Source organism: Palaemon carinicauda, chromosome 4 (assembly GCF_036898095.1).
Source record: "Palaemon carinicauda isolate YSFRI2023 chromosome 4, ASM3689809v2, whole genome shotgun sequence".
NCBI classification, from domain to species: domain Eukaryota; kingdom Metazoa; phylum Arthropoda; class Malacostraca; order Decapoda; family Palaemonidae; genus Palaemon; species Palaemon carinicauda.
Window position 1 is genome coordinate 83,638,018 of NC_090728.1, and position 16,333 is coordinate 83,654,350.

Sequence of the window (16,333 nt, forward strand, 5' to 3'; positions counted from 1 at the left end):
GAACCCATTAGAATATTTTGAGAAATACTTTGATGATGAAATTATTAATTATTTAGTGAAAGAAACAGATTTGCTAATCAATTTAGAGATGAGAATGTAGAACATTTGTCACCGCAATCACGAGTACATAAATGGTTTGACACTTGCACACGTGAAATGAGAGTCTTTATAGGTCTACTTATTTTACAGGGCATTGATTTTAAGTGTGATAATTCTATGTACTTCTCAACTCGAGAGAGTGTTTTTTCTTTCTTTCGAAAGATGAGTGGTCGTAGATTTGACTTGTTGCATAAATTCTTACATTTGGTTGACAATACTACTATAACAGATGGACCATGTAGAAAGTTAGCAAAAATAAAACCATTCAGTGATCTTATTTTGAAGAAATTTATGAACAATTACATTCCAAGTAGGAACGTATCTGTGGAGGAGTCTTTGTTAGGATGGAACGGAAATTTATCATGGGTTCAGTATATACCAGCTAAACGTAAAAGGTTTGGAATAAAGTTCTATGAACTTCGTGAAAGTTCTACTGGTTATATATGGAACTTTTTCATTTATACAGGTAAAGACACGCAATACATGGAAAAATACTTGGATATTCCTGTGTCTAATAGGATTGTTTCCTCTCTTGTGGATCCTCTTTTGAGCAAGGGCTATCGTTTATGTACAGATAATTTTTATACAAGTTCAACATTGGCAGATTCACTTGTTGATGAGGCAACTGATACTGTCGGTACTGTAAGGGTCACTAGAAAGGACGTGCCAGCAAAAATAAAAGGATCTAAACTGAAAAAAGGTGAAAAAGTAGCAGAATTCCGGAAAAAATCTATGGTACTAAAATGGAAAGATAAAAAGGATGTATGTGTTCTGAGTACAATGCATGGTGACTCTATGATAAAAGTAAAATCTAGGAGAGGGAAAGAAATGTATAAACTAAAGGCAGTTGCAGATTATGATGAAAACATGGGCGGGGTTGATTTGTCTGATAACCTTTTGGTTCATTTTTCGACTGCAAGAAATAGACTGAAGAAATATTACAAGAAAGTGTTTCGACATTTGTTAGACTTGTCTATTCTAAATTGCTATATTACATATAGAGCTCTTGGGGGGAGGGTTGTAAGACGTGAGTTTATTTTGAGGATTAGTGAAAGACTGATCATCAAATATGCTGAAGAAAGACCTGTTCCCTTGCGCAGGCCCCCGCAACTTGCAGCGAAACCTTCGCGAATGATTGGCAGGCACTTTCCTGATTATTGTCCACCTACAGACAAAAAGAAGAGGCCTCTAAGGACTTGTTCACAGTGCCGGAAGAACAAAATAAGAAAGGAGAGCTCATATTGGTGCAAGGACTGTGAAGTAGGATTGTGTGTAGCCCCTTGCTTTAGGGAATGCCCCACAAAAGAATAATAATACATATATGTATATTGCTCATTCAGTATTATGTAGCCTTTTGAATTGAAATAATAGAAGTATTAATTGTTTTTTTATTCCAGTATTTAATTAAGATTCCTACTTTTAACTATATATACAAATTATAAGCATAAAAAATTTATATTAACATTGAAAAATTATCATTAGTGAAATGACCGCTCAGGGCAAAAAAAGCGTGACGGTACGGTAGCGGCAATGTGGTCCAGGGGGGACGCTTAACAGGTTAAGGGTGAAAGTGACCCAAAACTGAATCAGGTGCTGCCTTGGGGAAGAGGATATCCTTCCACTCAGTAGAGGGGAGGAAAGTGGCCTTCGGATCTGTGTTCTTCTTGAATCCCCTTACCCAGGTGCGAAGGGATCACTGGAAGAATACCTGGTTGTCCTCGGAGATATCCTTCGAAATCCAACCCGAATGATGCAGGTCCTTGCAAACACTGCTACTCTGCGGATCCCAGTATGAGACTGGACCCTTCATCTTCCAATACTTTGCATGGGTGCGGCAAGTATTGTGACCGCAAGGATGCCTCACAGTCCTGTCACAAATCTGCACTCTACAGTGCATCAACGTCATAAACGCCGCCTGTAAGGAGAAAAAGAGTAAAATGAGTCCATGGGTCTCTTACAGTCACCAAAGGCTGGAAAGAATGGATTAGTAACATTCTATGCTGACAATAAAGGGAATAGTAATCCCCAAACTGTGTGTAATTGTAATTGGTGAGAAAGTAGGAGATAAAGTACAAAATGTCTACATCCCTATTAAGGACATTAGGTTTGAATGAATAGCCTCTAAAGATAGTTGCTATAGGCTCAAATGAAACAATGGGGGAGGAGGGTATGTGCATGGATAGAACCGTTGCTCCTATATCTCCGTAGAGAAATAGCCAATAGAAGGCAATGGAACAGGTAATCTAAATAGATTAAGCAATCGACGCATCGATTAATGAGCAAGAGTCTATAGCAACATAAAGACTATAAATGCAGGTTGATAACCTCACTTAGGGAGAACCCAATATAGGGATCTAGCCTATGGAGTTATCAACCATCTATCCAATCCACACCCTCAAAGGGGAATGGACAAATTGATGGAAAACCAATAACCATGTGTTGTGGTTATTTGTATGCCTAGACACGGAAGACCTTTCGTAAAAGAGACTCCCATGTCCAGCATACATAGAGAAGCCTCAAAAGTGGAAGGAATAAGGCCTTTATGTTGATCTGTAGCTGTAGTTGCCTACAGTCAGTAGAGAACTCACCTTATTGTAGATAAAGCGGTCTCAAAAGGACGGAAAGACGTGTGCCCTAAAGGTACCATCGTTGCCGGAAGTACCGCCATCGCTCTGGTAACGGCATTGTCGCCAACGTGTTAATCACCCTAAGGCGCTGGCACAGTGATAATTCCCATAGACATACTAGCCCCCCCGCCAGTAATGGCAATGGTGGCATGTATTATGGCGGCGGAGGCAAACGGCAGTGGTTTCAGCAGAAACACTATGCCGTATGGGAAGGCAGTGTAGCTAGAAGCGGCACTGCCATAAGTAGCGACGCATCGCCAGTACAGGTACTACAGGATAGTATGCCGTTAGGAGGCGACAAGGCCGTTAGGTACCAGCACCGCCATCAGTCTAACAGCTCACCCCTCATGGAGAAGCATGCTGACGGCTCTGGAGGGGCAGATTCCAGAGAGAACCAGCACCCACCAACAACAAATGCAAATACACAGCAGCAAAATAACAAAATTCATGCAATGTCAGTCCCAGAAAGGCTAACCACAGACAGAGGTAATGACATGGGGTAGTATGCCCGTGCACTATATGAGTATCTTTAACCGTTTCATAACAATCCTGAGAACAGAGGCAAAAGCAGAGAAGTCAGGCTCAGAAAGAAATCGGGATTTAATCCGAGGGTTACCCCAACAAGGAAGAGTCTCTAGACTGAGACACGTCAGGCCACCACGCCGTGAATCCCAGAGAGAATGAAACTTCTAAATAAACGCCGTGCTGTCAGAGACGGCAAAGCCAGAAAAAGACTAAGTAAAAGATGCCACAGCTCAATCGAGAAATCCCAGAGGCTAGGAAGTCAGCTCACCGACATATTGAGATTACCCTTTGCAAAGGGGAGCTCTGATGGACTGCACGGACCCAGCATGGGGAATCACGAACGAATGTAGCATGGCAGACCAACGGATTCGCCAGCGAAGGTTAGGCTAAGCATGGATGTAGCAAGTCGATCGAGAAATCCCAAAGGCTAAGAGGAACGGCAGTACAGGAAGTCAGCATACCAACAGTTTGAGATCACCTTTCGCAAAGGGGAACTCCAAAGTACTGCACAGACCTAGCATAGGAAATCACAAGCGATTGTAGCACGACGGCCAAGAACCTAAACGGTCTAAAGTACCAGAGGATCGAAGACAGGCGGGCATAATTACTCAGTAAACTAGTATAACTGAGGTAAAAAACCCCTAAGGGAAAAAGCCACTGCCACCGAGTCCAGTAAGAAAGACCTAAACGCCATCGGCTGGCCCGTCTCCAACAAAATTTTTACCGCTCTCTAGGCTAGGCCATCCGCAACTGACACGCACCAACAAAAACGTAAAATGCAATACAGTGAACCCTCGTTTATCGCGGTAGATAGGTTCCAGACCCGGCCGCGATAGGTGAAAATCCGCGAAGTAGTGACACCATATTTACCTATTTATTTAACACGTATATTCAGACTTTTAAAACCTTCCCTTGTACGTAGTACTGTTAACAAACTACCCTTTAATGTACAGAACACTTAATGCATGTACTAACGTACCCTAAACTAAAACAGGCACAAATATTAAGGGCGACTTTATATCATGCGTTTCCTAAACACGCCAAAAAGCACGATAAAAAATGGCAACCAATGTTTTGTTTACGTTTATCTCTGATTATAATGAAGAAACAAACGCATTTACACATCTATGTATAGGTTAGTTTCTGCATTGATTATATTGATTATTCAGTACAGTATGTTGATTTGGTTATTACTAATGTTTTACTTAATTTTTCTTAGGACTTCCAAATGAAATGTTTTTCTTTATGACGCCGCCTGAAACGACGGCGTCATAAAGTACGCTCAGTAAACAAACTAAGGAATTTAACGCGCATGATGAAAGTGATAAATAATGATATTACAGTAAAAGCTTTAATAAAATATGTTATTACAAATATTATTTACCGTATCTAGCCCTATATAAAATCATACATACGTAGCAAAGCAGGAAAACAATCTACTAGAGAGAGAGAGAGAGAGAGAGAGAGAGAGAGAGAGAGAGTTGTTTTACATACGTAGATGTAAATTTCAAACAAAAAAAAATAGCCCCATTTCATATAAAATAGATTACAAATATTTTACTTTATCATATTACAGTAGTCTGTATAATACTGTAAAGTTCAGTACAGTATGTTGTTGTTAAAGTCGTGGCGATGAAATTCTCACGAAACAAAAACACGCCATTTGAGTACAACAGCTGATTCTCTCTCTCTCTCTCTCTCTCTCTCTCTCTCTCTCTCTCTCTCTCTCTCTCTCTCTTCGTGTTATACAATACTTACATTTAGATGAAGAAACTAAAATTAGTTTTCTTAGTGTCAATTAAATACGAAACGAAATAATTAGGCCGAGTCTACATCCATTTCAATCATAGCTAAAAATATGGCATCCGATTTCATCAGCAAACCACTATTTTTTGGGAAATATCATTTTATTCCAGAAAATTGCCACTCTTTAAATAGTTAATTGCACATTAAGAAAGCGTGTACTTTTGTTTTTAAATTTTGGGTTTGTTTTAAAAATCGAGTATTGTTGACCTTTTTTTTTTTTACTTTTGGCTGTGATTAGATCAGCTGTCATCTAGCTGCCGCTCTTGAGTGTGTACGAATACACTAACAAAGTATCATTTATACCATTTCTTAACTTATTCAAACCGTCTACAGTATACAGTTGATATTACATAAGCACCAATGTGTTATAACCTATCAAATTTTTTTTTTATTACATTTAAACCCCCCCCCCCCCTCTCTCTCTCTCTCTCTCTCTCTCTCTCTCTCTCTCTCTCTCTCTCTCTCTCTCTCTCTCTCTCTCTCTGTGGGCTACTTTTCACTACCTCCCATTCCTTACCTCTCTCTATCTCTCTAACAAATGATATCTTTGTTGCTCCTCAAAGTTTCATTTATATTGAAAATCAATTACGATTCAATTTTCCTTACTTTCTCCAATCTCGCACCATCGGTCACATCGCGGTATTTTCGATATTTCTGGAAAATCCGTGATATATGTATATACATGGGTTATGAAAAAAATCCGCGAAGTGGTGAATCTGCGATGGTCGAACCGCGAAGTAGCGAGGGTTCACTGTAATGCAATGTAAATGCAAACATAAAATAGAGCCCAAAGCATCGTAATGCTAAAATAATACTAGCTAATGTGAAACTTGTAAACTAAACCAAGTGTACACGAGAAATAAGGGGTGTCGAGTACAATAACAAGATGCTCAAGCTAGCTGGACTCGGAGCGCTTCGGCTCCCTCATCGTGAAAGCTAAATAACTTTCCCCATAGGGATCCAAAACACCTACAGCTAAAGTAAACTGTAAAGGGAGGTTGGTATTCAACTTAGACGACGAAGTAAAAGCCATCATACGAAGAAAAACTTCAAAAAACGTGATAAAGAACGCACAACGAAACAACAACAACTGTAGGATATGCTGCAAACAAAGGAATGAGGCATCAGAGACAAACGGGGCCACCTTAGGGAGAGAGGGTATGTAACGGCTCCTCACTTATCCTTCCCCCTAGTTGACTAGAGTGGGTAAAGTCTGTTGGGTGTGCAGATATCTATGGTTATCTTCGTATACGTCCCTGATTTTACCCCGATATCTTCGGATAGTCGTTCCAGGGGTTAGAACCCTGTGATACCTGGCGGTAATTCTCTTGTAATATCACTCGCAGAAATATTATTCAGTAGGAAGCTGCCGAAGGGAACTTCCATCAGGACAACATGGCTCGAGCCCAAAAATGTGTACATATGTATAAATATGTATACTGTATGTGTATATGTATGTATGAATGTATATATGTATGTATATGTTACAAACAAAAACAATGGAAAAGATGTATATTCACATTGTTTTGATTTCATAATGAGATACTAATGTGCGAATAAAATATTTCAATCACAATTATTGGATTCAGTTAAGTGAAACATCTGTGTCGTTAAAATCCTTATTATTATAAACATAGTAGTTTTTGCCACAAAAATGGACATAAAGTTTGATAATTTTTTTAGGATAAGTGCTTACAATCTAGCATATTTTTTGATTGTCCCGTTTTCAAGCAGCAAAATATTTCAAGTATTTGGGACAAATCCTTTACCTTTAAAACACCATAAAACATAATTCATATTTGGTGAAAAAACTCATCAGTTTCATGTGACCTAATTTGCATTTGGTAATTATCATTTTGCCTCTATTATTAATAGGTGTATGAGCATCTGAAAAAAATATGTAATATCATATATTAATGAAAAGGAAATTTTATCAGGTATGTGATAATAATTGTCGTAAAGTCCGATCTTGTATAGTTTCAGCGCTAAGATGAGTTAATTAAAATATCGATAAAAAGGGGCTGGGTTGTGAAGGCTAATTCATTTGGTGAGTGATAGAGGCTGAAAGGGTTAAAATAAAAGTGACAAATCAGAGGTTTTGTTATTCCAGTCATCAAATTTTAGTTACAATATATTAGGTAAGATTAATATATTCATTTAAAAAAAAAATTTTTGCCAGGCCTAGTTGAATTAAAAATTTAGCTGATTAATCTAGTTAAACTGTTAATTAAAGATTATGATATATAAGATGTTATTTATGGTTTCAGTATAATGGAGTCCCTGAGGGAGCAACAACCAAGTTTGGATAAGTGCAGACAGACTATCATGTTGTCTGCTACTCTTTCTGCGGGAGTGGAAAAACTGGCAGGTATGAATTAAAGTTTTTTGTTCATTGCATATTTTTTTTAAAGTTTTGTATGGGATGAAATTTTATATATAAAAAAGGGAACTGTTTTTTTATAATTTTTTAGATAGTGAATTATTAATACAAACTGTTCTCTTATAAACGTGTGGAACAATTGTCTTTTAGTGCAATAAGTAACATGAATAATATTAAAATTAATAACTTGAATGTCGCGGGTGCTCTCTGCGATAAGGTACCAAAGGATTTGGATGAATATAGGCCTGCCGATTGGTTGGAAAAAGACACGGATTAAGCTATGCCTTCCCAGAGAAACCCAAAACCACCAATGTGTCTTATAGCTGAATCAAAGCGAGTTACATTACAGGGAATTATTTTAAAATATGCAAATTAATTCAGAAAAAAGTAGGAACTATTGCACCTTGGGATATATCTCGTTTTGGAAAATAGTTTCCTTATCCATGCCAAATCAAGTACACAGTCTGTAATACTGTCCAACATAAAAAGAACTAATGATATTAAGTTAGGTTTCAAACCCCATCTAAATTTTAGGTACGGAAGGGGAGTAGTTTTTAACAGAGATCTGTATGAATTTACAGAGGAGGAGATACTGGCCATGTGTCCACTAAATGTATGGAAAGTTCACAAAGTCCCAGGTACATCAGTGATAATCCTTACGTTTCAGGATGCTGATGTACCTTTCCATATTATTATTGAAAACGAAATGATTAAAGTAAAACCATTCAAGCAGAAGCCACTGCAATGCTTTAATTGTTTTAAATTTGGGCACCTGTTTAAAGTTTGCAAAAATGAGAAAATGTGTGGTATTTGCTCCAAATCTTACCATGGAGAATTTGCACTAGGAGCCAGGTGTTTAAATTGCAGGTTGAATCATAAATCCACAGACAAGAGCTGTGAGCTGTATAAGTTGGAGGAAGCTACCCTCAACTAATTGAATTTAGAACATAGAAGTGTGGGACATGCCAAAAGATTATTAAATAAATCAAATACCTATGCTAAGGCATTAAAATCAAACCAACCTAGTACTGCCAATAGCTCTAGAAAAAGAAATATACCATCTGATAAAATATCAAATGACGAGGTAAGCATATTACCTCCTGAGGTTTTACCATGGTGAATTAACACTAGGGCATTGCCCATTTCTGTACAGCCTTCGTCCCCCATTACAAAAAGTAGTGCAAATCTCCGTCAGGCCATGTCCTTGCCTGATTTGATGGAGGTTCCACTTAAAACTAACACTTGATACACCTGTGGTAGGGAAGGTGCAAAAACCTAGAATCCCACCATCTGTTAATCGTAAAAGAGAGAGAGAGACCTCCATCTCTCTCCCCCTCCATTAGAAACATTAAAGTTATGACATCAAATAACTTTGATGGTTTATCTGTGGATGTTTTTAATGAACCAGAAGATGAACTGAATAAATCAGAAATTCAAGTTGAGGTCCACCATCCGCATCAACAAATAGACCAAAAGGATACAAAGAAAAACACAAATATAAAACCCAACATATCAAGACCATCTCTGAAGAAACCTACAGGTAATAATGTTAGATAAAAACTGCTAATGGGAAGACCTCCAAGATGTCTTCAGGAAATAATCCATAGTTTTCTCCTCCATTTTGCAATGGAATTTTCAGGGTTTAAGGGCCAAATATGAAGAACTTAAGCTCCTAATTCATGAAAATTCCCCCATAATTGTGTTTACAGGAAAATGAGCTGGATGCTAACACTCCTTGTCCTCGAGAGTATGTTTGCTATAGAACACCATATAATCAACAAGTAGGGAGCCATGGCAGAAATCTCATGTACGTTCATTGAGATGTTCCCCAAATACCTTTGTCTGTACACCCCTGCAGGCAGTGATTGTATAAATTGATATAGGGAGAAAATATACAACATGTTCTCTGTACTTACCTCCAAGTGAAAATATAATTGATATCAATATTTATTTACATGATGCTTTAATGTTCTAATGATAACTATGCATTTATAGGGTTAATATACACTTATTGTTATTATATATGCATGTATATATATTTGTATGTATGTATATATATATATATATAGATATATATATATATATAGATATATATATATATATATATATATATATATATATATATATATATATATATATATATATATATCTATATCTATATCTATATATATATATATATATATATATATATATATATATATATATATATATATATATATATGTATGTATGTATATGTATATACACACACACACACACACACACACACACATATATATATATATATATATATATATATATGTGTGTGTGTGTGTGTGTGTGTGTATGTATATACATATATACACACACACACATACACATACCAAAGGCACTTCCCCCAATTTTAGGGGGTAGCCGACATCAACAAATGAAACAAAACAAAAAAGGGGACCTCTACTCTCTACGTTCCTTCAGCCTAACCAGGGACTCAACTGAGTTCAGCTGGTACTGCCAGGGTGCCACAGCCCAACCTCCCACATTATCCACCACAGATGAAGCTTCATAATGCTGAATCCCCTACTGCTGCTACCTCCGCGGTCATCTAAGGCACCAGAGGAAGCAGCAGGGCCTACCGGAACTGCGTCACAATCGCTCGCCATTCATTCCTATTTCTAGCACGCTCTCTTGCCTCTCTCACATCTATCCTCCTATCACCCAGAGCTTTCTTCACACCATCTATCCACCCAAACCTTGGCCTTCCTCTTGTACTTCTCCCATCAACTCTTGCATTAATCACCTTCTTTAGCAGATAACCATTTTCCATTCTCTCAACATGGCCAAACCACCTCAACACATTCATATCCACTCTAGCCACTAAATCATTTCTTACACCCGTTGTCTCCCTCACCACTTCGTTCCTAACCCTATCTACTCGAGATACACCAGCCATACTCCTTAGACACTTCATCTCAAACACATTCAATTTCTGTCTCTCCATCACTTTCATTCCCCACAACTCCGATCCACACATCACAGTTGGTACAATCACTTTCTCATATAGAACTCTCTTTACATTCATGCCCAACCCTCTATTTTTCAATATTAAACTTAGCCGGTGATTATATAAGCTGCAACTCTGTTGCTCGACAGAAAACTCTACGTTAAAAATCCGCCAGCGATCGCAATGCAGGTAGGGGGTGTACTTCAACAGCGCCATCTGTCGTGCAGGTACTCAGTACTCAATGTAAACACAGAACTCAATTTTCTCTCTGTCGGGCTACCGGCAAGACCTACTAATTCGCTGTTACTAACTGGATTTGTTTTCACAACTATTTGGTGAAGTACACTATTCTAGTTTTGAGCTTTCGCTATGCAGGTGTTTTATCTTCATCTCAAAACTTGAACTCGTTTTGGATAGATTTAATTATGGTGACAAAGAGAGTATGGACTCTCTTTCACTTTTAAATGGCCGACCCTTCCCTTAGACGGAAGTGTGTTTAGGTTTTTAGTAATTTTGCTTAACACGTTATAGATCTATATATTTTATATCTCTCCGCCTTTATTAGGCCTCTTCGATTAACTTTCCATTTATTATAAACATATAAAAATAAATTTTTATGTTTTGTTTATATGCGACCTTTCCTGATAGTAGGCGGTCCTAACTTGGAACCGAAGTTAATCAACGTTGAGCCCGTTATATCGTATTTAGCCTTTAAAGAATTTAAAACTTTTTAAATTTAATGTTTTATGAAAGAATTTCTTTGATAGTCTTCGTACTGTTTTCAAAGATGAACTAACGTTTAGTTTTTTAGACTACGCAGTTGTTGACGTTCAGGACGTTCAACATGCGCTCTATCGTTACGATAGAGAGAGAGTGTATCACGGTTTCACTTTGCAGTAAGAGTAAATCGATTCTGACGTTTTGTTCATTCTTTCTTAGCTTAAATGTTTTAAATTCTAAATTAAAGGAACTTTTTATTTGGAAAACCTTTCAGTTTTTTCCTTTAGTCAAATAACATGTTTTTTTGACGATATATAATTGGGCTCTTCTCTTAGGTGCGAAATCAAGAGAGAAAGAGAGAGAGAGATAGAGACGGAGGGAGAGAGAGGAGAGAAAACGTTCCGTTCAAGCGGGTAACGTTGTTCTCGTGTTACTCTCGTCCCTAGTCTCTGTACGGGGAGGAAGGATAAAACGTTTTTAGGTTTTTATTCTTGTCCCCAGGCTATGTGCGGTGAGAGATTGTAAACGTAGTTTATTTGAACTAGTGTTTAGTCTCTTTCCCAGCCACTGAATTTTTTATCTTTATATATGTTTTCTGTTTTTTGCTAGTATTAATGAGCTGCATTATACGACTGATTTCGCAATTACTACCTTTTAATGAAGGGTAGAATTGCGTGTTTCAGGTAGAAATCAGTAAAAGTTTCGATTTCAGTGAAATAAGTGCAAAACAGAAAATCGATAAAGTGATATGCGCAAAGTGTTACAGTGTTGCGTCCGAGGGTTCGTCTGTTCGTGCCTGTCGTTCACCTAGTCCGGGACCTCTTGCAAGCTCCCAAGCCCAGGGGAGAAGTAATGTCGAACGACTTTGGGTTCGAGAGGCCTTGATCAACGAACAGACGTTTTTCCCTCCGTGGTTTCGGGCGTATCTACCCAAGATCGCCCCACCCACACAAAGACGAGAGCCCATTTATTTCTCGTCTGCGGAAGAGGTTTCTCGTAAGAAACCATGGACCAAGGTCTCGCGGCTTATTAAGCGCAAGTCGGTCCCTTCCGAGCAAGTCCAACGGCCCAGTTGTAGCTATGGGTCAGTTCGGACTCGCTGCAGTCTTCTGACGACTGCTCACCTCCTAAGAGAGGCAAAGCGGTACCGCATCAGGCAGTCACACCGTCTGTTGCCGCACCTGCTCTTGTAGACCCTAAGTGGTTTTTGCTGCAGACCATGCAGTCTCAGTTAACGTCATTGATGCAGGACTTTCGTGCGGAGAAGGTTGACACCAACCTCTAGCCTACAACCAACCACGGTTGTGCGTCCTGTGGACGCTGAGGCGACCTTCTGCCGCACTCCAGCTGAGAGAGTCCCGCCACCCATGCGTTCCAGTGTACCCTGCCAGCCGCATGTTGACGTTCAGCGACGCACGGAACCTTCCATTGACGTTCGCGAGGTACAACAACAGTCTAAGTTGTTTTGTTTTGACGCGGTGCGTCAACCTCCGCATTTTAGAGTTGTTTTGACTGCTCAGTCTAGACAGTCAAAGCAGTCTCGAGTGGACACTGTACGTCCTCATGCACCTGTTGTGTTGACAGTTCAGTTGTTGACAGTTCACAGACTGTCAAGCAGTTACATGACGTTGCCTTCTGGTCTGCTACTAATGCTCCAGTGAGAGACTCACTGAGGTAACCTAGCTTTTATCGGACAAGGTTCCTGTAGATGAGGAAGTTGCTGTTCTCCCTCCTACTGATATTCCCTTGAGGACTCTGTCAGATGGAGAGGAGCCTTAAGCTGCTTAGCCTCCTATGGACTTTAATTAAATCATGATGATATTTTTTTAAGGATCTTCGTCCGGATCTTGTAACTGCTGCTCCTCGTTCGCCTAAACGTCAGAACTTACACTAGGCCTAGCTACTTCGAAGCCGTTGTTTTTAGCTAGTGCTCTCTCGCTCTCCTAGAGAGCGTTACGTTGGTTAGGCGACTGGTTTTTGCACCAGGAGGAGTTTTTAGGGATACAGCCTTTGATTTCCCTTCTTTTAAACTGGCTTATAGAGCGAGAGTCTGATATGACACGAGAGAAGTTCTCGGCTTGGGAGTTCATGCCTCTGCCCAGATAGACTTCTCAATTCTGGTAGACTCGCCCTGGCGCCTAGCCAGGAGACGCTCCAAGTTGTTTACAGGTCAACTTCTCAGCTTTTGTCAAGCCTTTGAAGTTTTGCTGTACTATTATGTCACTCATAACAAGGCTTTCAGGGATGGTAAACGGTTCCGCCTCAGTCGCTAACCCCGTCTGTTGCCACACCTGCTCCCGTAGACCCTAATGGGCTTTGCTGCAAGCCATGCAGTCCAAGCTTGCGTCCTTGATAGAGGACTTAAATGCGGAGAAGAACCTTCTGGCCAACAACCTTCCAACCGGTCGGTTGTGCGCCCTGTTGACGCTGAGGTAACCTACTCGCGTCTGCCAGTTGAGGTGGTTCCTCCTTCTGGCCAACAACCTTCCAACCGGTCGGTTGTGCGCCCTGTTGATGCTGAGGTAACCTACTCGCGTCTGCCAGTTGAGGTGGTTCCTCCTTCTGGCCAACAACCTTCCAACCGGTTGGTTGTGCGCCCTGTTGACGCTGAGGTAACCTACTCACGTCTGCCAGTTGAGGTGGTTCCTCCACCGATGCGACCCAGTGTGGGTTGCCAGTCGCACGTTGACGTTAAGCGACGCTCGGAGGTGGTTGTTGACGTTCAGGACGTTCAACAACCAGCAGAGGTGACTTGTTGTGACGCAGTGCGTCAACCTCAGCAACCCGGTAGGGTGTTGACTGCACAACCCAGACGGTCTAGACAGTTTCGGGTTGACGCTGTACTTTCTCGCGCACCCATGGTTGTTGACAGTTCACAGACTGTGCAGCAGTTCCATGATATTGTGTCCGGCTCCGTCACGCATCCACCAGTGCGACCGGATTCAGCGAGTCAGACGTTGCCCACTCTGTTGCCGTTTCCTCATCAGTTTCGGATGAGGAACCCTCTGATGAGGACGTTGCTGAACAAGACGATCAGCCCCCAGCCCTGCTATCCATCCAGAAGATGCTGAAGAAGGAACGCTGCTCAGTCAGGCTGTGGATGAGTCTGGTAGGGACACTGTCATCCGTGGATCAATTTGTGTCACTAGGAAGACTACACCTCCGTCCTCTTCTATACCATCTAGCTTTTCACTGGAAAAAGGACAAGACGCTAGAAGCGGTCTCGATCCCGGTTTCCGGAAAGATGAAGTCTTGTCTGACTTGGTGAAAGGACTATATCAACCTTAGAGAGGGTCTTCCCCTGACTGTTCAGACTCCCAACCACGTTCTCTTTGGCGTACATCTCCAAGCAAGGAGGGACCTACTCTCTGACGTTGTACGAGATCGCAAGGGACCTCCTCACCTGGTCAAAAGGTCTAGACATATCACTAGTAACGAGGTTCATCCAAGGCAACTTGAATGTCATGGGAGATTGTCTCAGTCGGAAGGGACAAATAATTCCAACAGAATGGACCCTCCACAAGGATGTATGCAAGAGACTTTGGGCCACCTGGGGCCAGCCAACCATAGATCTCTTCGCAACCTCGATGACCAAGAGGCTCCCAATATTTTGCTCACCAATCCCGGACCCAGCAGCAGTTCATATAGATGCCTTTCTACTAGATTGGTCACATCTAGATCTTTATGCATTCCCTCCGTTCAAGATTGTCAACAAGGTACTGCAGAAGTTCGCCTCTCACGAAGGGACAAGGTTGACGCTAGTTGCTTCCCTCTGGCCCGCGAGAGAATGGTTCACCGAGGTACTTCGATGGCTAGTAGACGTTCCCAGAACACTTCCCCTAAGGGTGGACCTTCTACGTCAGCCACGCGTAAAGAAGGTACACCAAGGCCTCCACGCTCTTCGTCTGACTGCCTTCAGACTATCGAAAGACTCTCGAGAGCTAGAGGCTTTTCGAAGGAGGCAGCCAGAGCGATTGCTAGAGCAAGGAGAACATCCACCCTTAGAGTCTACCAATCGAAGTGGGAAATCTTCCGAAACTGGTGCAAGTCAGTATCCGTATCCTCGACCAGTACCTCTGTAACTCAAATAGCTGACTTCCTCTTATATCTGAGGAAAGAACGATCTCTTTCAGCTCCCACTATCAAGGGTTACAGAAGCATGTTGGCATCAGTCTTCCGTCACAGAGGCTTAGATCTTTCCAACAATAAAGATCTACAGGACCTCCTTAAGTCTTTTGAGACCACGAAGGAGCGTCGTTTGGTTACACCTGGTTGGAATTTAGACGTGGTACTAAGATTCCTTATGTCAGACAGGTTCGAACCGCTACAATCAGCCTCCCTGAAAGATCTCACCTTAAAGACACTTTTCCTGGTATGCTTAGCCACAGCTAAAAGAGTCAGTGAGATTCATGCCATCAGCAAGAACATCGGATTCTCATAGGAAACGGCTACATGTTCTACAACTTGGTTTTCTAGCCAAAAACGAGCTGCCTTCTCGGCCTTGGCCAATGTCGTTCGATATTCCAAACTTATCGTATGGTTGGAAATGAACTAGAAAGAGTCTTATGTCCTGTAAGAGCTCTTAAGTTCTATTTAAAACGAACTAAACCTTTACGAGGCCCGTCTGAAGCTTTATGGTGTTCAGTTAAGAAACCATCTTTGCCTATGTCAAAGAATGCTTTATCCTATTTTATCAGACTGTTAATATGAGAAGCTCGTTCCCATCTGAATGAGGAAGACCAAGCTTTGCTGAAGGTAAGGACACACGAAGTTAGAGCTGTCGCAACTTCCGTGGCCTTTAAACAAAATAGATCTCTGCAAAGTATAATCGACGCAACCTATTGGAAAAGCAAGTCAGTGTTCGCGTCTTTTTATCTTAAGAATGTCCAGTCTCTTTACGAGAACTGCTACACTCTGGGACCATTCGTAGCAACGAGTGCAGTAGTGGGTGAGGGCTCAACCACTACAATTCCCTAATTCCATAACCTTTTTAATCTTTCTCTTGAAAAGTTTTATTATTGTTTTTGGGTTGTCCGGAAGGCTAAGAAGCCTTTCGCATCCTACTTGATTTGGCGGGTGGTCAAAGTCATTTCTTGAGAAGCGCCTAGATTAGAGGTTTTGATGAGGTCCTGTTGTATGGGTTGCAACCCTTGATACTTCAGATCCTAGGGGTCGCTCAGCATCCTAAGAGGATCGCG

At 40.9% G+C, this 16,333-nt stretch overlaps 2 protein-coding genes across 2 annotated transcripts in view; both read left to right on the forward strand.

Moving 5' to 3' along the window:
* Nucleotides 1–261: 261 nt before the first annotated feature.
* Nucleotides 262–1,410, forward strand: LOC137639546 (piggyBac transposable element-derived protein 4-like). Its single transcript, XM_068371812.1, has one exon. The coding sequence runs from the start codon at nucleotides 262–264 to the stop codon at nucleotides 1,408–1,410; it is 1,149 nt and encodes a 382-aa protein (XP_068227913.1).
* A 1,465-nt stretch (nucleotides 1,411–2,875) lies between these two features.
* The window catches only part of LOC137639547 (ATP-dependent DNA helicase DDX31-like), a 254,114-nt gene continuing 240,656 nt past the window's right edge, over nucleotides 2,876–16,333 (forward strand). Inside the window, exons 1-2 of the mRNA XM_068371813.1 lie at nucleotides 2,876–3,225; nucleotides 7,325–7,425. Coding sequence (XP_068227914.1) covers nucleotides 2,876–3,225; nucleotides 7,325–7,425 — 451 coding nt within the window. The remainder of the gene's footprint in view (nucleotides 3,226–7,324; nucleotides 7,426–16,333) is intronic.

Coding starts and splice junctions, on each gene's coding strand:
- LOC137639546 (XM_068371812.1), top strand. CDS start 262: ATGAGTGGTCGTAGATTTGACTTGTTGCATAAATTCTTACATTTGGTT.